The sequence below is a fragment of the Meles meles genome, chromosome 21 (genome assembly GCF_922984935.1).
Source record: "Meles meles chromosome 21, mMelMel3.1 paternal haplotype, whole genome shotgun sequence".
NCBI lineage: Eukaryota > Metazoa > Chordata > Mammalia > Carnivora > Mustelidae > Meles > Meles meles.
In genome coordinates, this window is record NC_060086.1 from 23,786,007 (window position 1) to 23,812,934 (window position 26,928).

A 26,928-nucleotide genomic window follows, 5' to 3' on the forward strand; every position below is an offset into this window, starting at 1 on the left:
GGTCCTTGCCATAATGAAATTTGTAAGTGAGGAAGACAGCCAATTAGACCACTTACATAGAGTAAGGAAAAAAAAAAAAAAACTATGGTAAAACAAGTATGGAACAGATAACCAAAACATATCACTAGTCTAAACTCTGAAGTTGAATTGGTCTTTCTTTCTTTTCTTTTTTTTTTTTAAGATTTTATTTATTCACAAGTTCTTCTTTTATTGGGGAACAGACACAGGGTTTCTTTCTTTTTTAAAAAAATATTTTTTTTATTTATTTGACAGAGATCACAAGTAGGCAGAGAGGCAGGCAGAGAGAGGAGGAAGCAGGCTTCCCGTGGAGCAGAGAGCCTGATGTGGGGCTCGATCCCAGGACCCTGGAGGACCCTGGGATCATGACCTGAGCCAAAGGCAGAGGCCTTAACCCACTGAGCCACCCAGGCGCCCCTGAATTAATGCAAATCTTATGCAAATGCATAATCTTAATGCATTTGCATTAAGAAATGCCCCTTTCTTAATGCAAATCTGATTATGTCACCCTCTTGGCTTTCAGCAGAAGTTTACTGAATGCCTACTGTGTGCTTGGCACTGTGCAAAGTATGGGGATATGATTAACCACAGAGAGAAGACACAGGCATGGGGACATACAGGCTGGTTATCTCTGACTAACAGTGGCCTGTCATTTACATGGAGAGGACATCTGCACTGTGCACACGTTTGTTTGTTGGTTATGGATATAGTTACATCCCTCACACAAACAAATTCTACCTGAAAAATGAGAAGAGTGCTGTTAGTTAGCATTTTTTAAAAAGGTTTTATTTATTTATTTAACAGAGATCACAAGTAGGCAGAGGGGCAGGCAGAGAGGGGCGGGGGAAGCAGGCTCCCTGCCATGCAGAGAGCCCGATCCGGAGCTCGATCCCAGGACCCTGAGATTGTGACCTGAGCTGAAGGCAGAGGCTTAAGCCACTGAGTCACCCAGGAGCCACAGCATTTCTTTTTTAAACATTGTTAAAAACACATGTTTTGCTATAGTCTATGATAAATAAGTCAGCTGAGGGTCCATTCTGCCACAGATTCGTCTGAGAAGAGCCCCGTGCATTCAACTGATGAACATCTGCACGATGTCCCTTCTCTATCCCAGCCAGAGCACACGCCTTCCATGTTGTTCCTGTCCATTGATTGCTTCCAAATCCAGACAGCCCTTATTTCCAATGTTAGCTCAAAACAGTTGGTTCAGGCGTTCCAGGATCTGCAACCCCGCCCTTGAATCCCAGGTCAATCACGAGAGGCATAAAGTCCCAGCAGATGGCAGACTGGCTGCCCTCAAGGAGCTGCAGCTTCTGCTTGGCCTCATGTTGTGCCCTACTTGGTGTTTCTTGAACGTGCCTTGACTAAGGTATCCAGGAGAAATCTTAAATATTGGAATGGATAATTAGTACATAAGTTAATTACTTCGTAGCTAGGAAGAAGAATCTTGTAGACTGTCTTTAGAATCCCAGGGAGAAGAAAGCACTGTAATGGCATAATGACATAGAGGGGCTGAGGGCCTTACTAATGTCTTCATCAATGGGATGAAAAGTTTGGAAAACATCAGCGCTCAACAGAAGCTTCATTGAGAGGGTCATGCCTAAGGTTTAGTATCTGCAAAGTTGTTTCAATGAATATCTTCAGCTTTTGCACCTCTTTTACCGGCTTAGTTGTCTTGATTTTAGCCTGTAGAATACATGCACTTCCATGCTTACTCTTCGGATCCTTGTCTGGATTGCCAAGTGTTCCCTTTCTCTGCATCCTCACCCACATCTGTCATTTCCTGACTTGTTAATGTTAGCCACTCTGACTGGTGTGAGGTGGTGAGATCTTTTTTTGTGTACATCAGAATGATTGGCATACACAATCTCGGTAAGATCAATCCGAATCCTTCTAGTCCTTTTCTGATTTGAGTGGGACAAAATCTTCTCTGATGGTAAAATGTAATGAGGTGAGTCTAGGCAAGCTTGTCTACTAAAGGTTCTAAAGATGTGTGAAGATCATATCATGGGCATGGTGGGTTTAAATGGCTTCCTAAAACAAGTCTGTGCACTTAAAAAGAGAATTCCCCCATTCTGCAAACATTTGTTAAATGTCTACAATGTGTCAGATACAATGCTTGGTCCTAGAGGTATAAAGACAATTAGATCTCTCAGACAGATGCTTTATTCTCTATTTAACACTTAATATATTTTGTTCCGAACCATTTAAACTTTATGTCCCCAAACAAAAAAATTATGTCCTTTGTCAAAACTGTTGGTTTTCAAAAACCGTTTAAAAAAAAAAACAACTAGAAAAAAAACTAAAGGCTGCCAGATTCCTTAAAATCTTAAAGCATTTTAAAACTCCATTTTAGGTCGCCAGGGTGGCTCAGTCATTAAGCGTCTGCCTTCTGCCCAGGGTCCTGGAATCCAGTCCCCGCATGGGCTTCCTGCTGGGGCGGGGGTTGCCTGCTTCTCCCTTTCCCACTCCCCTGCTCCTGTTCCCTCTCTTGCTCTCTCTCGTTCAAATAAATAATAAAAATCATTTTAAAAAATCCGTTTTAAATACAAGTTTTTGAAAATAAGCTTACTTATTTTGTAATTATTGCACGCACACACTATATTTTAACACTGAACATACACAGGACAATTTCAAGTAGAAATCAAATTAGATGACACTGAGTGACTTCTGTCCTGTACCCGGTAAAGGGGGGAAAAAGTCATTTCCAATTTTCCTCAGCATTTCAGGAATCCACCTAAATTTTCCAGAATTTTTACAAAGCTAGGGGACACTTTTGCATACCACTCTGGATCTCGGGGTTTCAGCAAGGTGGGGTGTGCCCCAAGGAGAAAAGGACGGGGTGGACAGGTGGGAAGGAGCTACAGGCAGGGAGCCTGCGGGCACTCACCTAACAGCTCCGGGTCTCCCCGGCGGCGACCACCAGGGCTGCCTCACTCCAAGAACTGCACAAGGCGCTTGCCTCACTCCAAGAACTGCAGGAGGCGCTCGCTCCTCTCTTGGTCCCACACCCGTCACCACCCCCACCTCCGAGCGGTGTGCTACGCTCCCCGCCAGCAGAGCCCCAGCCCACGGCAAACCCCACCCAAGACAGCACGCTCCCTCGGCTCCCGCGGCTCTCAAAACTCTCTGCGCCGCTTCTTTCCCCAAAAGGCGGGAGGGAACCAGACGCCCCTGCGCGTGCCCCGCGCGCTCTCACCCCCAGACCCCGCATCCCATTCACCCGCCTCTCTGCGCGCGCACCCCGCTCGCCCCAAGGGAGCGCCCCCTGCCTCGCCGCCGCGAGTGCGCCCCGCTCCTTCAGCCCCAGCGCGGGCATCCCGCTCCTCCGCCCCTCTGCGGTGCATTCCACCTTCTGAACCCCCGGCGCTCGCGCCCGCCTCTTCATGTCGGAGTGCTGGCGTCCGATCCTCTTCAGCTTCCCGCAGTGCTCCCAGTCCCCCTCAAACCCTGCCGATGCGCCTGGACCATTCGGCCTTTAGCCTATATACCCCCACCTCCTTCCGCTTTTCTGTAGCAAGTTCTATCCCTGTCCGTGCGCCCTACACCCTTGGTCTCCCGCCGTTTTAGTCCGCCTTTCTACTGACTTGTTCTCTATTTCCTACAACAGGTCCTCTTCTTGGGAGGCCCTCCCGCGCCATGCCCTCTTTATCCATTTACACGGGTTAGCACTACCCATCCTTGATTAATGTATGCCCTTAAGGTTATTACCTACCTATGCTTCAGAGATTGAATGCATTTCTGTGTCCCTGTGTGTGTGTTTTCTTTAGTTTAAACTTTGAGTCTTTGGATTCTGGAAGACCTGGTGTTTCTCTTCCCTAAAATGAATGGAATGAAAATAAACCTCTAATGAAAGAAAAAAAGGCAAGGGTCATGAGTGGATTAAGGATATCAAAGATCTGAAGAGGGAAACACAACGGTAGTGTGTTTTCAAAAAAAAGAAACTGGATACACTAGATCTGGGTACAGATTTTCTCAGTGGAGTCCTGGAGAGGCCCAGTGTTTGGAGATGGCATGTGATTTGGAGATCTTAAAAATATGGGGGAGGAGAATATAGAGAGAGTACCTATACATTACATTATATTACATTTATATATGTGCAATATACAATATGTATACACTATATATATGACATCATGTATGTATATGCTGATATATATGTATGACACCAGCATAAATATATACAATATTTACATTATATGTAAATTACCTATACTAGGGAAGGCAGGGAAGGCTCAGGTGCAGTCCCAGGGCGATGCGGGGCGGGGCCAGGACAGAGGGCGGCGGGAACCCACGCAGGGGGCGACCCCGAGGGCCGACCCACCAAGGGGCTCCTCTGGGACTCAGGCGGCGCCCCGGAGCTGGGCTCCAGTCTGTGGCGTGGCGCAGTGCCGGGCCAGGACCCCCTGTGCCTGGTGCGTGGTGGCGGCAGGGGACGGGAGCACGCCCCCAAGAGAGCAGCCAGCCCTCCTGTTCCGACCCCGGACCGCACCCCGCGCAGTCGCAGCGGCGGGAATGGGCACATTTCCCTGCCAGGGTCTGGTTGGTTAGCTGCGGCTTCAGCATGACGACGGCGGCGGGCAGCGGGGCTCCGGCGGGGCCGCTGCGGGAGCGGTTCCTAACCATCACCAGTGGACTTCCGCCAGGCCGGGACCCCGCGGGGCGGACTCGGGCCTCTGCCGCCCCACACCTGGGCCACTCTGTGCAGAGCGGAGGACCCCCGGACCAGGCACCTCCACCGGCCTGCGCAACCGCCTGCCTAGTCTAGGCGCACAACCTCGGGAAGCGACAGAGGCGCGGGGCAGGCAGCGGCCAGTGAGCCGCCAAACCAAGGTGGGGGCGAAGTTGTCCCTGCAGGACTGACGGGGCAAGGAGGGGCAGGATACTCTGGAGTCTCTGGAGGCTGGAAATACCCAAAGTCTCCGTGAGGTCCGTTCTCTGCGCTGGTGTAGACATCTGTGAAATGCACAGACGATCCTCTCTCCTAGCTGGATGGTTGCCTGTGATTGTACTTTTCACCTCAATGAAAAAGACACTATTGCATGGGAAGCGCACCGCCAAGGGACTTTGTGTACTGTGATCCCACTTAGGTGGAAGTGGAGGGCCAGGTGCATTTTCTGGCGGCAGGCACCAGGGGACAGTCAGGCAGGAGCATGCACTAGGGGCCCCCCAGGACAGCCAGCAAAGCAGGGGAAGGAGGGTAAGGGCACAGGCCTGGCGCGGGAAGTTGCAGGGAGGAGTGGTTGGGACCCAGACCAGTGGCCAGAGGACCTTAGCTGTTTGGAACTACCTGAGCAGCAGTGGCGTGTGGGAGCGCGGGAGCGCGGGAGCGCGGGAGCGCGGGAGCGCGGGAGCGCGGGAGCGCGGGAGCGCGGGAGCGCGGGAGCGCGCGCGAGGAGGGGTAAGGGAGGGGCACGCAGGCGCTGCCTGGAAACGCCAGTTGGCTTTGGATTCTTAGCCTCGCGCAGGCAGGGGTTCTGTGACACTTGGCGGGGTAGTCCGACTGGACTGGACGCTTTCCCACGGCGGACCAGGGCAGTTGTAAGACCGTCAGATGTTCTCCTGGGCTGGTCGCCTGGGCTGTGTCCTAGGCCGTTCCCTAGGGGCCGTGGACAGCAGCCAGACCTCTTTGACCAGGGACATCTCTGATATTAACAGACATGTGCTGGGGAAAGGGACTTTCCCTGGGGACGCCATGGATTTGCCTGATGTCATCTCATCCCAGACCCAGATCAATAGACGCCTCCGTGAGATCGAAACACTGGAGGCTGAAGTGACTCATTGGATGACGTTGTGGCCGTGTTCCACCCAGGGACCCAATACCATGGACCCAGAAACTGTGTGGAAACTGAAGAGCCACATCAGAGACCTAGAGCAGCGGCTGATGCGGGAGATGGACGAACATCAGCTGGAAGTGGCGGTGTTGCAAAACGTCCACCAGCAGAAGCTAGCAGACCTCACTGACCGGCACCGCCAACAACTGATGGACTATCAACGACAGCTGGAAGACCTGCAGAACCGAGACGCTGCCGGGAACATGAACGAGGACCTTCTTCAGAAAAGGGAAGTGGAGCTCAGAAGGTTAAAGCAACAACTTACACAAATGCAGCGAATGAACGACAGTTTGAACAACCTTGCTTCGGATCTCGGAGCAGAAAAGCAAAAGTTGGTTCTCGAGCTCCAAGATGCAAGACATCAGCTGGAGGAATCCGTTCTGCGCAACAACGAGGATTCTCTGAAGAACAACATTGCCGTGAGGGCTTTAGAAATAGAGAAAGAACGGTTAGTGGCAAAATTGTGTCGGGCCGAAAAGAAGCTGTTTGAAGAGAAGTCTGAGCAAAGTCTCAAAGACTGCTTACCAGTAGATAATTCACATTTCTCTCAACTCGGTCAAGAGAAAGACCTGGAGATACTACATCTCCGAAAGAGGATCGAGCAGATGGACGCTGACCATCAGGAAACGAAGGAACTGCTGTCCTTTGCTTTGGAGGAGCAGAAGCAGTTGACAGAATGCATCAGAGAACAAGACGAGTACATCAAAGAACTTAGAGAAAGGCCAGAACTTCAGGAGGAATTCGGTAAGTCGAACGAAACCTTGAGAAACCATGCCATTTTACCCCCATCTGTGGAGGACAAAGACATGCGTCTCCCATCCATGACAGACCAACATCCTCATGTGGACCAAGACCTGGAGCGCCTAACACAACAGAGTCGCGCTGTCCCTCTGGTTGACCCTAAAATCCTAGAGGAGATGGTAGAACTAGAAGGTGAGGTCTTCCAGCTCAACAGGTTAAAAGATGGTCTCGAGGAGGAAATAAAAGAACAACAGAAGATCATTCACAACCAGCAGCAGGGGAAGAGAGCACTGCTTCAGTCCTTACAGGAGCAGAAGGAGAAAGTGGACCGTCTTCAACACCGGCAGGAGGAGATGAACACTGAACACGCTCAGCTCCTTGCAGCGAAAGACGGGGTGATTCGGAATCTGCAAGTCACACTGGAAGAGCTGAAAGCCCAGTTGCCCGACAAAAGCCCACAAATTCCAAGAGAACCCTGTGAGGATGAGGAAGTGCGAGCGAGCCAGCCTCTCCCCAGAGAAAACGGAAGTGAAGAGCGTGATCCATCTAAAGCCGAAATTCAAAGATTAGTCCAAGGAATCAAAGAACAGGAACTGGAGATGAAGCTTCTCACTGAGCAGAACATCCGACTGACCGAGCAGGTGGATCGGCTCTCCAAAGAAGAGATCGGGAACCTCACTCGGATTATCCAGCAAGAGGATGTGGAGATTCAGGGTCTTTCCAGCAGCCTCTCTGTGGCTTCTCACAGCCAGAACAGGCACGTGGAACAACTTCAGCGGCAGTTGCAAGAGTGTGCTTTGAAAAGCGAACAGGTCTTGGCCATCCTAAATGAGAAGACAAGGGAGAAGAGCGATCTGAAAAGGGACTATCAGGAAATGACCCATCGACTTGCTGCCAAAGAAGCAGACCTCCAGAGGATGCAGGAAAAGGCAGCTGTGTGTCAACGGGAGAGAGATGAGGTGGTGTTGGCCCTGACACAGAAAGAAACGGAAACCTGTGCCCTCCAGAAGGAGGTTCACCAGTTACGTGAGAGAGAATTGCTCCTAAGCCAGGAGCTGGAGAGAGCGCGGCACCTCGCTGCAGAAGCCCAAGATTCTCGTCGCCGGGAAGCTTTGGCCTCAGAAGACCAAGTGGCTCAGCTAAGAGAGGAAGTGACAGTCTTGCAGGGAAAACTCCTTTTGTCTTCCGCTGCCATGGAAGAGGCCAGCCACAGAGCCAGTCTGCAGGCAGAGTCTCTGCAGGAGCAGTTGCACGTGGTCACCCAGCAGAAGGAAGATGCTGAGCTGCGGCTTGTTGCCTCCCAGGAAGAGGGAAGGCGCTATGAGCGAAGACTAGCGAACCTGAAGCTGGAACTGGCCAAATGGATGGAAAAGGCAGACGCCCTCGAAGGAAAACTGAAGTCCTTACAGGGACGATTGCATCAAACAAATGCCGACTTGGAGGTGAAGGAAGACCAACTCCAAGAGTTCAAGAAACAGAATGAGGTCCAGCAGGAAATACTGGAGGACACACAGAAGAAACTGATGACCTTAGTAAGTCAGTCCGAAGGAATGGTGGACAAAACCCTCCTAAGGAGACTCTTCGTGGGATTGTTCAACGCAGCTGATGCGGAACGGCAGGAAGCGTTGAGGTTGATGGCAAGCACGCTGGGGATCCGAGAAGACCAGCTGCGGCAGCTGCGCAGCCAGGAGCCCGCGGCTGTGCCCAGTAGGGTGACTGGGGGGCCTGGATCCCAAAGCGCCCCCAACACACCTGCGAAACCAAATCACCAAGCTGTGGCCAAACATTCCTTTTCAGAACTTTTTGTGCAGTTTCTAGAAGCAGAATCTCATTCAGCTTTTCCACCACCAAAATCCTCTGGTTGTGACGTGAAGCCCCCAGATTCAGGAGGAAGGGGAAAACTGGCTAAGAAAAAAGGCCCACCACGACTGAACGCTACCTTGGGATCCACACCCCCCAAAAAAGATGTCAAGACCCGCAACACAGCTGTGTCTCTTATTAACCCACCGGGACCGGAAATGGGTGGATTGGAGCACCTTCTTCTGAGTGCTGTCCCTGTTGCTTTACCCACGTACACACCGCATGTCCTGTCACCGGCCAGGAAGGTTGGAAAGGCGGCCGAAGACCTCTCAACGAAATAGACGATTGTCAAGCCAGAGACGAGACCACGCTTTGAAGATCCCAAGTCACTCTGTGTGTCTACCTTATCCCCTAATGTCCTTTTTCAAAATGTCCAATGTTCACGGTTTTGCTTTCAGCTTAGGAAACATATTCTTTTTTGATTTAACAAAAAAGGGGTCTCTTAATGACTGCAGAAGTATTTGCCAAAGTGAAAACACTGGTGACTCCTTTTTTTTTTAAAGATTTTATTAAATTTTTTGATAGAAATTGAGGGCACACATACAGGGGGAGCATCAGAGGGAGAGAGAGAAGCAGGCTCCCCACGGAGCAGGGATCCTGACCTGTGACCTGATCCTAGGACCCCGGGACCAGGACACGAGGCAAAGGCAGACAGTTAATAGACTGAGCCACCCAGATGCCACAACAGTGCTGACTTTTGTAGCAGAGTCGACACTGATGGGCCTGGAGGCTGTGGTCCAAGGATTCTTCCAACAATGTTTGTAATGCTTAAGGTTTTCACAAGGGCTAGGTGTCTAGGTATACCTTATGTAGAGAACACATCAACTTGTTTTAGTGTTCCCCAAATTTATCAGATACACGAGCACACACTCCTTATATGGGAAACGAGGTGAATAGCACGAAAGCACAAGATGAATATAAGGTAAAAAAAAAAAAAATGGAAGTTCGCCTTTCCCAGGTAAGTCTCATTTCTCTCCGTTTATTTTTTATTTTCTAATTTTTAAAAATCATTTCCTTTTCTGTTGTCTGCAAAAGCACACTATGCATAACCTGATTTCTCTCGGGCCTTATGTATGTTGGCCTGTTTAGGAGTATACTATTCTCTGACTTGCTTTCCCCCCACCCCCAAATCACTGTGTCATAGAGACCATTTGAAATGGGAATGAATTCCATCTTATTCTTTAAATGAAAACCCAGAAGCTTATGGTTCTACCCTAAATTATATAAGTAGCTCCTCTTGATCAGCCTTTAAGTGGTTTTTACCTGGAATGTCCATGGTCAGCTCCCTTGTTCATTTCTTTAAAAGCCCCTTCAAACCTTCATTTGTCCTTCAAGGCGAATTGCTCCATTTTACCTTGGAAAGGATCCATTCAGATCTCTTTAACGTCCTCATTCCATTAATTTTCCATTCTGCTGTCTCTTCAGCCTGCCAAATACGGTAATTCCTTCCCTGCCTTCCTGTTGTCAGTGCTCTGATTCACCCACTTCTGCCTCAGACTGGTGCAGTCAACTACCTACCGATCTTGCTGGTTCCACGCTTGGCCTCCCTTGAGTCCATTCTGCACACTGCTGTTAGGGTGGACTGAGATGACAATGTGATGTTCCTTCCCTGCTGTAATTACTGGAGGGTTCCCCCACTGCCTGGAGTTTGACATTTAAGAGACCATCCAAGCCCTTGCCTTCGCGGTCTTCCTTCCTCTTCATCATTCACATAAATAAAGGCTGCCCTTTAGCTCCAGCTGAATTCTTGCTAGCCCCCAATACATTACTATCCCAATCACTTCAAGCCCATGAGCCTCATCATTGTGCCTTGACAAAGGTACAAGTGAGAAAGATTTCTTTCTCTTCTTCACCTGTTGGTAAAGGGAGGGATTCCCACCCTACAGTTTTGGGATGTCCAGAGGCTGCACAGCTGAGCTCCACCGTAATTAATTCAGGGCCTATCATATGGTTATAGGAAAGGAGGGACACACACACCATGCAGGGCCACGGGGGATGTTGCATCTTGGAACGTAATGAACAAAGTCTGTGGGTGCAGACTATGTAGTACCAGGAGAGCAAAGATGAGCCCTACTTCCTGCAGGAGGGACTGATTGCCTTGCTGGATCATTGCACAGGCTGTCAGGGAACTGGAGCTTACTTGGGAAGAAACCGTGCCTGGTTCCTGTGCTAAGAAGGGCTTGTTGGCCAGGAGATCTGATCTGTGGGAGCAGAGTGGGAAGGGAACATGGAGTGAGGCCATTTGAGGCCCTCCAAAGTTCCCGGATGCCAAGACAACACTTGCTATTGAATCTTCATCTCAGGCTTTCCATCACAGTGGACTCTGATGTATGGACATCACTTTCAACCTGAGAGTCTTAAGGCTTAGGACAGGAGCTTCTCTAGGACGTGAAGTTGTCACGTGAGCAGGAGGGAGATATGGTCATCAAGCCCCAAATGTAATAACTTCCATTGATGTTCACGCAGTTGATCCCAAGGGAATCCCTGGGTGGCCAAGGCGTAGAAGGAAGAGCTGACGTCCTCCAGCACCATGGAGTCAGGCAGTGGCTGTGGACAGAAGCCGTCACCTCCACCTGCAGGTAGGATGTGCAGACTTTGGCTTCAGCCTGTAGCAAGTAGGCCTTGGTGACTCTATGGAGCTGGTGGGGGTGCCATGACCCAGAGAATAATAGACAGCTGGATAGGAAGGCTCAGAGTCTGTGGGAGACTGTGTTTCCAGGAGAGCGCAGTGCATGGCCAGCAATTGCTGCTTTCATGGTCTCTAACCAGGGCCAGGGAGGGCCGTTTCTTGCATTGGGTGCCCATGGACAATTGACAGATAGCATGGGTGGTCCAGGGACTCCAGGAAGCGAGATAGGCGGCTGCTACAGCTTTTTCACCTGGGCACGAACAGGTGGTTTTTTCGAAAGCTTTTATTTATGTAGTTAAGAGAGAGCTCTGGCTGGAAGAGGGGGTGAAAGGGAGAGGGAGAAGCAGGCTCCCCACCGAGCAGGGAACCCCCTGCCAGGCTCTATCTCAGGATCCCCAGATCAGGACCTGAGACAAAGGCAGACGTTTCATCAACTGAGCCACCCACTCACCCCCAACAGGTAATTTTTACTTGCACAGATCCTAGAACCTTTTGTTGAGGGGAGACCCTCCCCACTCAACGTGGGCTCAGTGACAGGTAACAGCTGAAATGGGCTTCCGTAAAATTTGTAAACAAGGACTATGTTGCCTCCAGAACCCAGAAAGTACTGAAAGAGGTTGGACTTCTATATCCTGTTTTCTTTTTAAGGATTTTATTTAGTGACTTGATAGAACACGAGAGAGAGAGAAACAGAGAGAGAGAGAGTACTAAGGGCTGGTAGGGACAGAGGCAGAGGGAGAAGCAGCCTTCCCGCTGATCAGGGAGTCTGATGCAGGGCTTCTTGCCAGCACCCTGAGATCAGGACCTGAGCCCAAGGCAGACACTTAACCAACAGAGCCACCCAGGAAGCCCCGCATTTGTAGGTCCTTAACAAGTTTGCCAAACAAATATCCTCACAGTAGGATGTCCTAAATGTGATGTCCCATCTATGTTCCTGGAGAAAGCTGGGTGCAGTAAGGTCCTGCCCACAGTTTGCCTGCGATAGCAGAGCGGCTTGGGTGCCCTGTGCATAACGAGGGAAATCCTGTCTCCAAGGTCAAGGCACGTGTGACTGAGAGAATGTTGAAACAGGCACTGAACAGGACATATTGGCCAAATATATAATAGCAAAATATTCACCATCTTTAAATTGTTGGGCTGCCTCATGGTTTTTTATAATGACTTTGTTTCTTTATTTTAAGGAGAGAGAGAGAGAGATAGCAAGGAGCAGGGGCAGGGGTGGTGGTGGGGAAGGAAGGGCAGAGGGAGAGAAAATCCCAAGCGGACTCACCCTGAGCACATAGCAGGACATGGGACCCGATCCTATGACCCTGAGATCCTGACCTGAGCCAAAAGCTCAACCCACTCAGCCTCCCAGGTGTCTCAAGTGTTTTAAGGGTACAGGTGTTTATTTAACCAGGTATGGTAAGACAAGCAGATATACAAGTAACTCTCACAATGCAAGAAGCATTTGTAGGCTCACTGATCCCGAGAAAGGAGGTCCTGAGAGCCATGGCGGGCCACCCAGGGAAGCACCAGTGTCGGTCAGGAGAAAGAGGGAGTGAAGGGACAGACAATACGGGCAAGACCCTTTATTGTGGTTTCCATGGCAAGGGGCAGGTGAGCCCAGGTAAGCATGTTTAAGACTGCCTAGTTTGTGTCATCTCAGGGGGTTCCGGGACACAGTGGTGTCTGTCTGGAGTAGTCTGGCCCTGGCCCTGGGGTGATCAGGGCAGGGGATAGTGGCCCAGAGTAAGAGTTTCTTACAAGAGGTGGTTGGGGGTAAAGGCTCTGAATTGGTTGCTTTACATGTGAAAGCTTTGCCGGTGGGCAAGCTGTTGACCATCTCTAGGAATTAAGTCAGCCTGCCAGGGACAGTCCCTCCAAAGTCAGCAAGGCCTGAGATGTCAAAGCATTAAATACAGAAGGTAGAATCTATGGTTATTATACTTGCTTTAAACAGATTTTGAATTAAGTCCATGAAGGTTAGCCAACCGGTGCATCTTAGCAACATTAGAGTTCATTCAGAACCTATGTTGTAGAGGCACAGAAGGCAATCGGCCTCCTTTTAATTTTGCCAATTAAATTATTTTAGTAAATTTTGGATTTCCTTTTTATTTTTTATTTTTTAGAGATTTTATGTATTCATTTGAGAGAGAGAGAGAGAGAGCAAGCAAGTGTGACAGAGCAGGACCCAGGGGGAGCAGCAGGGAGAGGTAGAGGGAGAAGGAGACTGACTCCTTGCCCAGCAGGGAGCTTGACATGGGGCTCTATTCCAGGATCCCGGGATCAAGACCCGAGCTGAAGTCAGAAGACTAACCATGTGAGCCACCCAGGTGCCCTTGTAAAGGCTGGATTTACAATTGGGTCAAATTTCAACCTATGTTGAATTAGTTGGTGGGGGGGGGGGCAGGTTTTGCCTCCTGTATTCAGTTTTCTCTCTTCCACTCCTCCTTTGCTTGGGTTTGTGTCTTTCTGGGTATACATGTGGGGCGGGGAGTGTCTTTTTGCCCTGCTCCTCTTTCTCGTTTTTTTTCTTCCAGAGAGTCTCAAATCAGCATCATCAACCTTGGAGCTTCTGTTGTGGCGATGGTTGTATGATTTCAAGTGGCATAAGTCAAGGTGGGAATTGATCCCCTCACTGTGCCACAGGGGTCCCCCGTATATCCCCCCCCAACCCGGAGGATCAGGATCTTGTGCCAAACAGGTTCAGGCAATGGAGTGGTCAGTGGAAGTGCACGGGACCCACAGCCTATTCGCTGATGAAGCAAACCCATCTTCTGCTACAGCCCTACCTTCTCTCGGTGTGGACTGTTTTCCCTGCCGCCTTTTCCCCCTCTACAGATTCCCTCAGGATAGATTTTCATTTCTAGCCACATAAAGTCACGAGTTTTTGTTTCTGTCCCCATCTAATCACACAGGGTGCACACGTTCTGGGTGTTTATGGGGAAGGGGACTGGGTAGGTCAAACCACAGGTGGCTGTCCTCTTCCTGTGGGAATGCCAGTCCATCTCCCCAGTGTTGGAGTCCACAGCCAGCAAAGTCATTCTCTCCATGGCCAGAGTCAGAGCCTCAAGCCCCTGGATCACCAGAGGAGTCTATCAACGAGTTGGAGAGCAACAAAACTACGAGAAAGGCAAGTGTGCTGGGGAGGGGTTTGGCACTGGGAGAGAAATGGAACACCAAACGCCCCCCTTCCACTCTTCTGTTTTTCATTAGCTCATGGTCCCTGGGTTGCCATGGATGTGCACCTCAAAACCCTGAGGGCTCAGGAAGACACATGGTAACCGGGAGAGGAGTGGCAGCTCAGGAGACGGGTAAGGCCACTCCCATCGCCAGAACCACAGTGACTCAGGAGGCAGCCAGGGAGCCATTTTTACTTTTCCCTGGGGTTGGGGCCTCCCTCCTTTCCACCCACAACACAGAGGGTCACCCCCAGGACTGTGCTTGGGGTGTGCTTTCCCCCATAGGATCTGGACATCAGCGTCAAGCAGTGGCCCAACACCCAGTCCCTGGAACTCAAGCACACCAGGCAGCATGTCCTGCGGTTGCCAACCTCAGGGGGGAGCCTTGGAGACCAATACAGGCCACATGCAGGTCACATAGGTGACACCTCCCTCTTAGATACAGTCAATTCTCATTCATTCTCACCTTGTTGGCAAGGATGGGACATTAGTTTGGAGGTGGATGGCGACTTCCATGTGAGATAACAGAACACGAGCCAACACACAAGCTGGCCAGCGATGGCCTGTTCCCTCCCAGATCGTGAATTCTCACCACTGAAGGCAGTTAGTTAGCGAAGGAGCAGGTCAAGCTGACCTCCGTGTCCTCATTTAACATAGGGACATCTTGTTTTTGATACCACTTCTTGTAATCACCTTCTGAGGAGAGACAGAGATTCCTGCTCCAGATTTGTGGGGATCCCCTGACACCCGACACATGTGATTGACAACAGTTTACTAGTCACATATACTCACACTTCAGGGCAGGAGGATACCACACACCACGCAGGACTGCACAGAGATCACACTTGAGAACTGAGAGAACCAGTAGGCCTTGGAAGGCAAGACGTGCTTGAAACAAGAGGGTGTGGCAAGTCCTGGTTGCCATGGGAGGGTGTGAGTGCCTTGCTTGAGGAATTCAGTGGGTTTCTAGGGAACTGAACGCTGCTCCCCCAAAACCAATAGGCACGATGTCTAGTGCCTGTGATGAGAAGAGTTTTTGGTTAAGAGACCTCCCCTGTGAGGGAAGAGGGAGAGGAGAACATGCATGATGCCATTTGAGTCTCTCCTTGATCTTGCAGGTGTCAAGACAGCCCTTAATATGGAATCTGAATTTCAGGCCTTATGCCACAAGAGGGTATGACAATTCTTCTTAGAACTAGTAATGGAATTTCACTGTGAAACAGTATACAGGATAAACATGTAAAGGTAAATTGTATTGCTCTATGTTAGCGATGAATATGTAGGCTCCACAATCAAACACACATTCACAATTACTCGTTTAAAGAAATTACTACGGGTTAAATCTAGCACTACCTGTCCTGGCATCACATGCTGAAAGCTATTTAGCACTGATATAGCACATGAAAGATATAAATAAATGGAGAGATACACCATGTTCGTAATTTGGAAGACTAAGCGTTGTAAAGATGTCATTTGTTCCAGATTGCTGGAGAGATTTAATGCCATTCCTATCAAAATCCTGTCAGCTTCATTCGTTTTTGCAGAGATAGTAAAAAATATTCTAAAATATTCTAAAATGAAAGACAAAGGAATTAGAGTAGTTTTAAAAAGAATTTTGAAAATAATACTAAGGTGGGAACACAGTCTACGGAGTTTCAGAATTTATTAGTAGTTATAATCAGGAAGACTGTGTGGTATTTGCAGCAGGACAGACACATAGAACAGAACAGAGCAAAGAACCCAGAAATAGTCCCCACAAATATGCGCATCTGAGTTTTGAAAAGGGTGCTAAAGAAATTCCATGGGAGAAAGCTGGGTTTTGTACTGACTCCAACCATCTAAAGCTTGTGATGAACTCAGAGAGGCCAAACTCAGAAAACAGCAGCAGCAGAGAAGGAGGACGGTGGTGGGACTGAGGGCCTACCAGGTGGGAATGGGAAAGGAGAGAGCGTGTGCGCCCAGGGTTGTGTGGGCGGGGCCCAAAGAGCTGTCCAATGATGCTTTCCAAAGGCGGAGCGAGCGGGGAAATTGTCCAATCAGCGTGTGGGCATAGCACCAATGAGCGGGAAGGATAGCTGACGTGGGCGGGTCACTGAGACCAACTGCCATTTTGCAGCCTTCTGTGAGCCTTGCCTGGCACCTCTGGATCCTGCTTCCTTGGCCCTGTGGGCGCAGCACCTCAGAACCTCCAGACCCATGGCCACTGGATGACGACGCCCTCTTTCACCTCCCGTACTTCCTCCTCAAGGTCGACACAGAGGAGGAGGGAGTGAGCGGCCCTTGGGAAGATGCTTCTCTGCACGGAGGTACCTGTAGGGCCTGGTGTCAGGGCCCTGTGTCCCCGGGGGCTGGGGCCTCGCTGGGAGGCGGGCCTGTGTCTCAGGAATACACTGGTTTGCCAAAAGGTAGCCTTCAGCTTGTGCGCCCCTCATTTCACAGCTGTGAAGAGCCCAGAACGGGGCTTCATTTACGGAGCTGCTAATTATGTGCTCGGCCTGGAGACAGCGAGAGTGGAAATGCGGCCGAACCAGGCAGATGAGGTTCAGCCTTGTTTGGCTCAAGTCCTGCTACAAGACCGACTTGAAGCCAGTAAGTGTATTGTTGATGGAGGAGAAGTTCCGTTCTCCTTCTTGAGTAGGTTACATTCCACTATGGGTTGTCAGGATCCCCACCGTGCACCGAGATCAGGCCAGTCAGGGTGTGTGTGTGTGTGTGTGTGTGTGTGTGTGTGTGTGTGTGTGTGTGTGTGTGTGTGTGTGTGTGTGTGTGTGTGTAGGGGGAATGGCCTTCTTTTTGGGTGGGTTGTGTGTATCAGTGATTGGAATGCATGATAAATAGGACTGACAGGATGTGTGAGGGACTCACCACCTGGCTGGAAAAGACAGGAAGGAAATAATGACCTGTGATATTCGTCATTACTGTTTTGCATTGAGTGCTGAGAAGTACAGGGTGCATCAGAGTTTGTAATTTCCTCAGTAATCTTTAAGCTGAGACCAGGAGGCTAAGAAATCAAGGCAGATGTGGGAAGGTGTTAAGTTAGAGCCGAGAAGGATGTGGACTGTTCAAGGAATTGAGAGAACGTCCTTGAAGCTCGGGGCATGTGGGGACTGTAGGACGGGGAAAACCAAGGTTTGGGATGAAGACTTGGACTTTTTGTAGGGTCTTGGAAACTAATCATAGTGACTGAAAACATGGGGTCCAGACCCAAGCAGATCCTAGCTCTGCCTCTTATGAGCCGTGTTGCTAAAGCATTGTACGTCTCAGTTTCCTGATGGGAGAAATGGGGATGATGATAATCCCACTTCATAGATGATCGTGAAGATGAAGTGATATTTAACATGAATAAAACACTTAGCGCCATGTCTGACAGGTATAGTAGGGGTCAGTGGTGGTTGGTTCCAGAAATAAATAAACACATGGATAAGTTTTGAAGACTCGGAGGCAGTCCGCGGTGACATTTGTGAACAGCTTTCAGGTGCTGCTGACCACGTGTGTCACACTGTTGAACTAGAAATAATTTTTCTCAAATGGACAGTTATTTGCCCAGAGAATCTGCAGTGCCATTGAAATGACGAGAGGGAAATAAAATGCTTTTCAGTACCATGTCCCAATTAGGTGTCCTTAAAATTTCCTGATAAATTGATTTAGTATTTGTTGGTTTCCGTTTGTGCAAACTTGCTTACTTAAAGTCAATTGACTGTAGAGTAACGGAGACACAGAATAAGGACAGAGAAGTAGTGTAACTAGAGCTTGGCTTTTCTTGACTCTCTATGGGATAGGTTTTTGTTCTGTTTTGTTTTTGTTTTCAGGTAGGAAACATCTTTATTATTGACTTTGATTCATTCATCATATAGTGTCCAACGTGGGTTCCGGATCCAGACAATCTGCCTGGCGCATTGCTACACTGGCCCCTCTAGTCCAAACGGCAGGTCGTTCCCCAAGGGAAGCCAACCCCACCGGCACCAAAAGTTCATGCTTGGGGTGCTGAGTTCCAGGCTGTCCCAGGAATGGGCTCCTCGGTCCCTGGCCCTCTATTCTGGCCAGGAGTTCTGGGGAGGCCAAGGCTGGAGCCTGACACTCTCTTTGGTATCGTGATCATTAAAAAAAAAAAAAAAAAAACCAGAGGAGACAAATGTTTCACAGTCTTTTAAAAAATAGGAGTCTGAGGAGAGAAGCCAAGGTCCTCCGTTTGGGAGCCCCGTGGGAGGCCGAAGCATCCGTGTCCCTTGAGGTGTGCTGACCCAGCTGTGGTGTGTCCAGCAAGCGATGTCACTGGCCAGAGCCGTAGGGCCAATTGAAGGTACTTGCTGACAGCAGCATGTCTCGGATCAGCGTCTCGGTGGGCGTCTTGCCCACCAGGCGCATGAAGAACAGCTGGGAGTTGAGGGAGGCTTGGAGGGCGCGCCGTGCCGGGAGCTGCAGCAGCGGACGCCCGAGGTGCTGGGGCTGGGACGGGGACTGGGCCCGCACATGCTCCGTGAGGGCCACCTGCGCCTTCTCCTGCAGGCGTTCCGCGTGCGCTGGGTCGGAGAGGCCACAGGAGTCAGGCGTGAAGAGCGGGATGGCTTTGAAGCAACCAAGTGCACCTGCAGGTGCCCCAGCTTGTCCACCTGCTCCTGGAAGGCGCGCACCTGGTCCGTGAAGGGCGCAGCATGCAGGGGGGCGGCCCTCAGGCAGGGCCCCAGATGGCTAGCTGCCGCCACAGCCACCCACCCTGGGATCTGGCCTCGCGCTGCAGTCGGTTTTCTCTGGGAGTTTTTATAATTTCTCTGTTCTTCTCTGTCTCAGTTTCCAATGCCTTCCTGTGTCTGCAGCCTAAACATTGTAGGGGAAGTTTGGGTTTGGAATTGCAGAGACTAAATAGTTGTACCCAACCCAGTGCAAATCAGCAAAGCATGAAGGACTTTTTTTTTTTTTTGTCTTTTTTTTTTTTAAAGAGTTTGTTCATTTGACAGTGAGAGATCACAAGTAGGCAGAGGCAGGCAGAGAGAGGGGGAAGCAGGCTCCCTGCTGAGCAGAGAGCCAGATGCAGTGTTGGATCCCAGGACCCTGAGACCATGACCCCAGCAGAAAGCAGAGGCCTTAACCCACTGAGCCACCCAAGCGCCCCCTGTGGGGATTTTTTAAAGAAAAGACATTTGCTTGGGTCCTACTCTAGACTCACGGAGTCAGTACAAGGACCAAGCATGTTTACCATCTAGATGCGTTTCATGACAGCTCTTTTGGCACTGGGCTTTCCATTATCTGAAAAAACATTCAGCGAGATTGGGAGAACCCATAAACTAATGTTCGATGACATTTAGCAGGGCTCTGCCCTTCAGGGTCTGGGATATCGTGATCTGCATGTTTGGTGTAATGTCTGACACCCTTAGCTCTTGTCAGAAAGTTATGGATTGGGGTGCCTGGGTGACTCAGTGGGTTAAAGCCTCTGCCTTCAGCTCAGATCATGGTCCCAAGGTCCTGGGATCCAGCCAGGCATCGAGCTCTCTGCTCAGCAGGGAGCCTGCTTCCTCCTCTCTCTCTGCCTGCCTCCCTGCCTACTTGTGATCTCTCTCTGTCAAATAAATAAATTTTTAAAAAATAAAATAAAATTAAATTAATTTTAAAAAGTTATGGACTGTTTTTTCTTTTGTTTTGTTTTGTTTGTAAATTTTACGCATTTCACAGAGAACGAGCCAGAGAGCATAAGCAGGGGGAACAGCAGAGAGAGAGGGAGAAGCAGGCTCCCCGCTGGGCAGGGAGCCCAACAAGAGGCTGGATCCCAGGACCCTGAGATCATGACCCGAGCTGATACCAAGAGTTAGATGCTTAGCCAAACTGAGCCACCCAGGCACCCTTACAGGACCTGATGTCTTAGGAAAATAAGTTGCAAGGCTAAAGAAAGAGAAGGGAGAAAGCGAGGACTTAATTAAAAGAGGCTTGTGAGACCTCTTAACCAATGGCAAGGTATGGGTCTTATTCTCACTCAGGAGAGTATTACACTCACTCTGTATTAACAAATACAGAGAGTCAACATATTTATGAGATAATCAGATCAATTTGAACTGTGACTTGACATGTCATGATATTGAGAAATTATTTTGAAATGTTTAAAGAGTGATGATAATTTTGTGGGTATATGTATGTGTGTGTCCATCAGGGGCAGTTTTGTTCCCTGGGAGATGTTCGGCAACGTCTAGGACATATTCGGTGGTCAGAAACAGGAGTGAGGAAGACACTCTCCACATCTGGTGTGTGGAGACCAGGGGTGCTGCTAAGCATCATAGTAAGCTCAGCACAGGGCCCTCAGCAAAGAATGATGGGACCCAAGTTGTGGGGAATGCCAAGGTTGGGAACCCTGTTCTGGAGACACATGTTGAAGCAGCTGTGGGCCAAATGATAGGATGAAGATATTTGCTTCAAGGGGCGCCTGGGTGGTTCAGTGGGTTGAGCCGCAGCCTTTGGCTTGGGTCATGATCTCGGGGTCCTGGGATCGAGTCCCTCTTCGGGCTCTCTGCTTGGCGGGGAGCCTTCTTCCCTGTCTCTCTCTCTCTGCCTGCCTCCTTGCGTACTTGTGATCTCTCTCTGTCAAATAAACAAATAAAATCTTAAAAAAAAAGATATTTGTTTCAAAATGTTATGGGGGCTGTGGGGATGGGCCGTGTGTTGAGAATTATTTAAGTTAGTGATGGGAGTTCCTTATACCATTTTCTCTACTTGGGAGTGTGTATGTGTATCTGTCCATATGGTTTTTTACATAAAATCTTTAAAAAAAAAATATTTTATTTATTTATCTGACAGACAGAGATCACAAGTAGGCAGAGAGGCAGGCAGAGAGAGAAGAGGAAGCAGGCTCCCTGCTGAGCAGAGAGCTCGATGCCGGGCTGGATCCCAGGACCTTGGGACCATGATCTGAACTGAAGGCAGAGGCTTTAACCCACTGAGCCACCCAGGCACCCCTGTCTGTATGTTTATATCGTGTATGTGTGCACGTGTGCGTGTAGTATGTGTGTGTATCGTATCCGATTGTAAATTTCCATGACAGAAGCTCACAAGCTTGCTACGGGTGACATAGAGACTGCTCACGTGGTGTCTGGGGCAAGCAGGTGGGGAGGGTGGACAAGCTGAGACGGTGGGTTCGCAGGAGCAGCAGCAGTGGCGTCCTTACTGGGCTCGGTCTACAGGCTTCCCGCCAAGCAGAGAGCCCAATACGGGGCTCGATCCCAGGGCCCTGAGACCATGATCTGCCAAAGGCAGAGGCTGAACCCACTTAGCCACACTGGCGCCCCCCCCCTCATTTCTTTAAATAAGAAACTCTCCTTCCTACTTAAATAAATGCAAGTGGACTTCTGTCCCCTACAACCCAGAGAAGCTCGGCATAGTTTAGATGATGCCGTGCTCACCTAACCACATTTTTGCTATACCTGCTCTTGCTCACCGCTGTGCAGAGGTTCCACAAACGTCTGTTTCATGGGCACATGATTGTCATTTGACTCCAGACAGGGAACGAATGTGCTGTTCATGGCAGCAGAGGCACTCTGGTCTTCTTGGTCTCTCAAATAATCATTGTAAGTGGACATACTTATTGAGAGTTCTTTCTGTCGTACGTGCCCGTCTTTCGAAAGTTTTGCCAGCAACCTTCAGTCTCTGTGAACACCACTGACTGTAGGGTCCTCAGTCCTTGGGTTTCTGAGGCACAAGGAATGAATGAATCCAGTGGGGCCCCTTGAGAGACGCCTGCTGGACTCTCCTGGTGGATCCTATACCGACGGACACAGGCCATTCCAGCTTCATCGAGGAAGGTGGCATCTAAGGTGGGAGCGTGTACAGGCAGGGTAGCCTGGGTTTTCCGAGAACAGGCTTTGAGGCCAATAGCCTTAGACTATCACCCTAACTCTGCCCCGTGCTCCTGTGCTTCCTTCGGCATGTTACCTAACCTCTCTATGCCTCAGTTTCCTGGTCTGTAAAATGGACTGTTTTACAGATTCTTTGTAAAAAATATGTTTACATACGTAACTTCACAGAGAAGATGGCACATGGGGAACACTCGAGAAGTGGTATTTTTTTTGTTACTCAACATTGTGGTTAATATTATCATAGGGAAGTTCTTCCGGTGTAAAGAGCACAAAGTAGGAGATGCTCCGTGTAGAGGATGGTCAACCTTTTGGCCCCTTCCAGGCCCTGCGGGTGTCGTGATGCCATTTACCCCTCAGCTCAGTGATCTCATGCTTGGGTGACCCCTTCTGGGCCAGCACATTAATTATGCAGCCTTGGTAGCTCGCAGGGGCCTGGTCTGGTGGAGAGGGTTTTTGTGTTTGAGCTCTTGGGTCCTGGCTACCTGGACTCTACCTCCTTGTACGTGTGTGACACTCGGGACCTAATCACCCCGTGACAGGAAAGCGATTGGGACTATCCCATAGGGTTGTTGGTGACCATTAGATGGAATGACACATATAAAATGCCTGGCACATGCCACGAAATGTTTTACCTCATTGCATTTTCTTATTCTTTTTTACTAGCTCCCAGAACAACCCATTTCTGCCCGTTTCTGTTTCAGAGAGGTGAGGTGATTCGCTGCAGGGCCTACTGTTAGGCGAGTAAGTTGAGAAAAAGACCTTGCAGGTGTAGGAAAGAACATGAATAAAAGCAGGGAAGTGAGAACCCGCTGTGAAGCTGCAAGTGACCCGGCATGGCTAGAGAGCCAGAAGTGGGTGAGGGAAGGGCGCGGGATGAGTTTAGGAAGGACTTTGGATGCTCTGTGCTGAAGGACAGTGGATCTCTGAGGGCTTTTGAAGTTGGAGTGACCTCGTTTAATTTGCATTTTCAGAGCATTGCAGAGGGGAGTTTGGAGGAGGAACCAGAGAGACAGAGTGACTCAGGAGGAGGATCTTCTCTTGTGGATCAGGGCAGCAGTGCAGAGGGTTTGAAGCAGGACATGATAAGGTCTGGGTCCTTAAAGGCACAGCCCATTGGGGAAGAAGAGGCCTGCGTGGGAGGGAAAATGACGTAGTACAGTGCCCAACGCTGATGCCAAGAGCATCCAGCCTGGAACCGCTGGTCACCCAGGTATAGGGTGCCAGGTCCCATAGCACGGAGCAGTGTATTCAGATCAGATGGGATCAGAGCAATAGATGCTCCCAGTTCTGCCTTGGTCAACAGAACTCAGGAGTTAGCTTCCTAATGTCCTGCTTTACTATGGCTGGGACCAACATCTTAGTCACTGATCCAGGAGAGAAAACTTATTTTCATTTGTGAGATGCTACCTGCCTCCAGCCCGCAAAAAAGAGTGCAGCATTTTTTGTCATCAGGTACATATGAGACTTCAAGTACAAACCCTGGCACGTCAGTGTAGGACCTTGAGAAGCTCACCTCATTTCTGTGTCCTTGGTTTCCTTATATAGACAATGGGGGTATTATGCTGTCTTCTTCCTAGAGTCGCTGTAAAGATGAGATAGTGCGTGGGTATACATTATCCCAGAACATAGCGTGAAGTCCAAAACGAACATCAAGCATTGTTTCTTGCCTTGTCATTTGAGGCCTGATTCCCAGGTAGGATAGTTTGGGTTCCCATCCTGACATCAAGTCGTGAGAGCCATTTTGTTTTCTGTACGGATTTCAGTGACTACAAGAGAGTCTGAATACATGACCACACAGACTTGAATTGTCCTCTGTGGTCCGGAGCCTCCGATTTCCAGGAATGGTTCAAGGGTCCCCCTGGGGACATAGGCCAGGTGGAACTCGCTCGGGAGCTTTCTGGGACTTGGTGACCCTTCTCACTGTGATAATGGCTCAGCTGAATTTCCCAGCAGGGATCATAAATGACAGCAGCCACTGATCCCACAAAGGGTGGAGCTGAGCTCTTTGCCAGGCCTCCAGGACAAATACGATTCTTGCTTATGATTCTTGGTTTCAGTCCACTAGGGGGAGGAGAAGCAAACTCCCCCTTTTCCATGGAGTAGGTCATGGTTAGACATAGACCATGGATTAGCTTCCAACTTCCCTTACCTCTAAAACTCAGCCCTTGCTTCCTTGCAGCCCGTCTGCCCCCAAAATCATAACAAACGCTGACCTACTGGGATATATGATGGGGTTGAGAGGGAGGAAAGGCAAAAGGGGAGCAAGGATATATCCCATATCTTCTCACATATTCACCGTATGTGAATTCCAGGTTTTCCCATAGATTCATCACCACGCTATGTGGTAAGCACTGTCATTCCCATTCCCACTTTAATTTTAGGTGAAGAAACTATAGGGGAGAAAGGGGATGAAGTAAAGTGCCCCTGACACCCAGCTACCAAGAGAGTCAGTGGTGCCATATCATCCTTCTTCCTGTTGGTTCTTGCAGTTGTTCCAAGATTGCATTTAAACAGGTGGGGAAACAGGCTCGAGGATACTCAAGGAGCCTCAGTGAAAAAGAGGTAGCGATGGACTTTGACCTCAGGTTGTGGTCTTTAACCCTCGGCTACTTCCAGTACAAACAGCATCCTTGGTACTCCGAGTGTGAACCTGCAGCATCTGCCATCACCTGAAAATTGTTAGACGTGGCTTCCTAGGACCCACTTAGATCCACTGAGTCGGAGCTGCATTGCCACACAACCTCTGGGGGATTCTGGGTACTCTGATGTTTGAGAAGCAGCGGTCTGCATAGTTTATCCCGGCTGTGAAGGACACTCGCTACGGGCAGAGGCACTGTGACAGCCCGTCTCCCAAGCTGGCCCCAGCCCTCCCTTCCCTCTCCCTGTGTATGTGACACTCCTCACACCAAGGGGCGGAACTTGTGTCCCTTGAATCTGTACTATACCATGACTGGCTTTAGCCCTCAGAAGGCACCGAAAGAGATGTCCCGGGATTTCTGAGCAGTTTCTGCTTCTTGCCTCTCAGATTCTAGATGCCATGCTGTGAGAAGCTCAGGCTGCATTGAAAAGACACGGGGCTGAGACGTGAGGCACTCCACTGGACGGTCCCATCCGAGCATCCACCGGACCCCAGCTGCTGGCCAGGTGAGTAAACCATCGTAGGTGGTCCATCTGAGTTGTGCCACGCAGATATCTGCATCCCCAGCCGACACCATATAGAGCAGAAGAATTGTCCAAACATAGTCAATCCACAGCATCAGGGGAGGTAGTGAAATGGTTCTTGATAAAAGCCACTACGTCTTGAGCATCAGTACCTAACTGAAAGAGAAATCAGTACCTGAACGTAGGGCACAGAGGTCACCTAAAGGTAAATCAGGTAGCAATGACTTTGGAACCAGGCATCGGCTGGCGGCCAGAGCACCTCAAGGGACTGTAAATGGAGGCGGGAAGGGCAGGGAGAACGTTGCTCTTGGAGGCAGGAGAAAATGGGACTCGAAGAATGAACTGCCAGAACCATTAGCAGAATGTGCCCTGCAGGAACCTGGAGGTGGAAAGAACCGATCAGTCCGGTCAAGGAAATTTCCAAGTCAAATGGTGAAACTGCCAACTACTTTTTTCAAGATTTTATTTATTTGAGAAAGAGAGAGACAGTGAGAGAGAGCACGAGGTGGGAGAAGGTCAGAGGGAGAAGCAGACTCCCTGCGAAGCTCGGAGCCCGATGCGGGACTCGATCCCGGAACCCCGGGACTATGACCTGAGCCTAAGGCAGCTGCCCCACCAACTGAGCCACCCAGGCTCCCGTGCCAACTAATTTTATTAGCTCAGAGAACATTACTTTTATTAATTGAATTGGAATAAAGTTAAAATGTAATAAAATTCCTCAACTGCACTAGGAAGGAGATTGAGCCGACGCATGGTTTGGATGTGTTAGCTATATTTTGGAAATACACATTTGATCTATAAATGCATAACTATTAACATTAAAAAGATGTTACTACCCTTCAAAATCATCTTAGTTGCTGCATCTCAGGGTACCATGTTATTAACGATGAGGTCTGTCTAGAGCATTTTAAGAAGGGAAATAACCACTGTTAATGTTTCTTTCCAAATTATTTTTCCCTCTGCTCTCCATTTCTGTTCCCTTCCTCTTCCTCATTCTCTCCCTCTCTTTCTTCCCTTTCTCCTCTCTCTCTGTCTTTCTATTATGTAATAATATGAGAGGGAGCAAAGTGTCATGTCCTAGGAGAATTCCCTCCTAACACATCCTTGGGTGTTTTCCAGGAATCACTTGAATGGGTGGTTCAGCTTTTGCCCACCAGGATTCTCTGAAATGGCTCATGACCACTCATTCATTCAGCGAAGGCTCTCTGCATGAAGAGGCTGGAAATGTACTGTCTGTTCCAATGCCCGCCTCAGACTATACCCAGTGATATTGTCCAGCCTAGGTTTCTTGTGATCCTGCTCTGTTCCAAATGGAAATCACGTGATGCCTCCCTAGGTAACTCGCTTTTTCCTTCCAGAATAGGAAGAAGTTAAAAGCTGACATTCTCCTCTTCCCAATTTTTACACTTCTTTGTCTTAGTCCAGGTAGTTTAATCAGACTTTGTGAATCACAGTGGTAATAGTAGTAGTAGTAGTAGTAGTAGTAGTAGTAGTACCACCCCACCCCCACTACTACTGGTCATAGTAATGATTACTGTCATTTGTTGATCACTTCATATGAGCCAATGACTGTGCTAAGAACTTCAGATTTTATTTACTTACCCATTTTAGAGAGAGAGAGAGAGAGGTAGAGCACGGTTGGTGGGAGGAGGGGAGGGAGGGAGAGAATCCCCAGCAGACACCAC

At 49.4% G+C, this 26,928-nt stretch overlaps 2 protein-coding genes across 2 annotated transcripts in view; one reads left to right on the plus strand and one right to left on the minus strand.

Moving 5' to 3' along the window:
- LOC123933384 overlaps positions 1–19,158 on the plus strand; it is a 66,728-nt gene extending 47,570 nt beyond the window's left edge. The window contains exons 2-7 of the mRNA XM_045992483.1: positions 13,769–14,197; positions 15,365–15,420; positions 16,363–16,552; positions 16,686–16,835; positions 18,056–18,546; positions 18,753–19,158. Of these exons, the coding sequence (XP_045848439.1) occupies positions 14,116–14,197; positions 15,365–15,420; positions 16,363–16,552; positions 16,686–16,835; positions 18,056–18,078 (501 nt within the window). The 5' untranslated portion in view covers positions 13,769–14,115 and the 3' untranslated portion in view covers positions 18,079–18,546; positions 18,753–19,158. The remainder of the gene's footprint in view (positions 1–13,768; positions 14,198–15,364; positions 15,421–16,362; positions 16,553–16,685; positions 16,836–18,055; positions 18,547–18,752) is intronic.
- Positions 1–26,928, minus strand: part of LOC123933383 — a 348,492-nt gene that overhangs the window by 35,837 nt on the left and 285,727 nt on the right. The gene's annotated exons all lie outside the window — the stretch shown is intronic.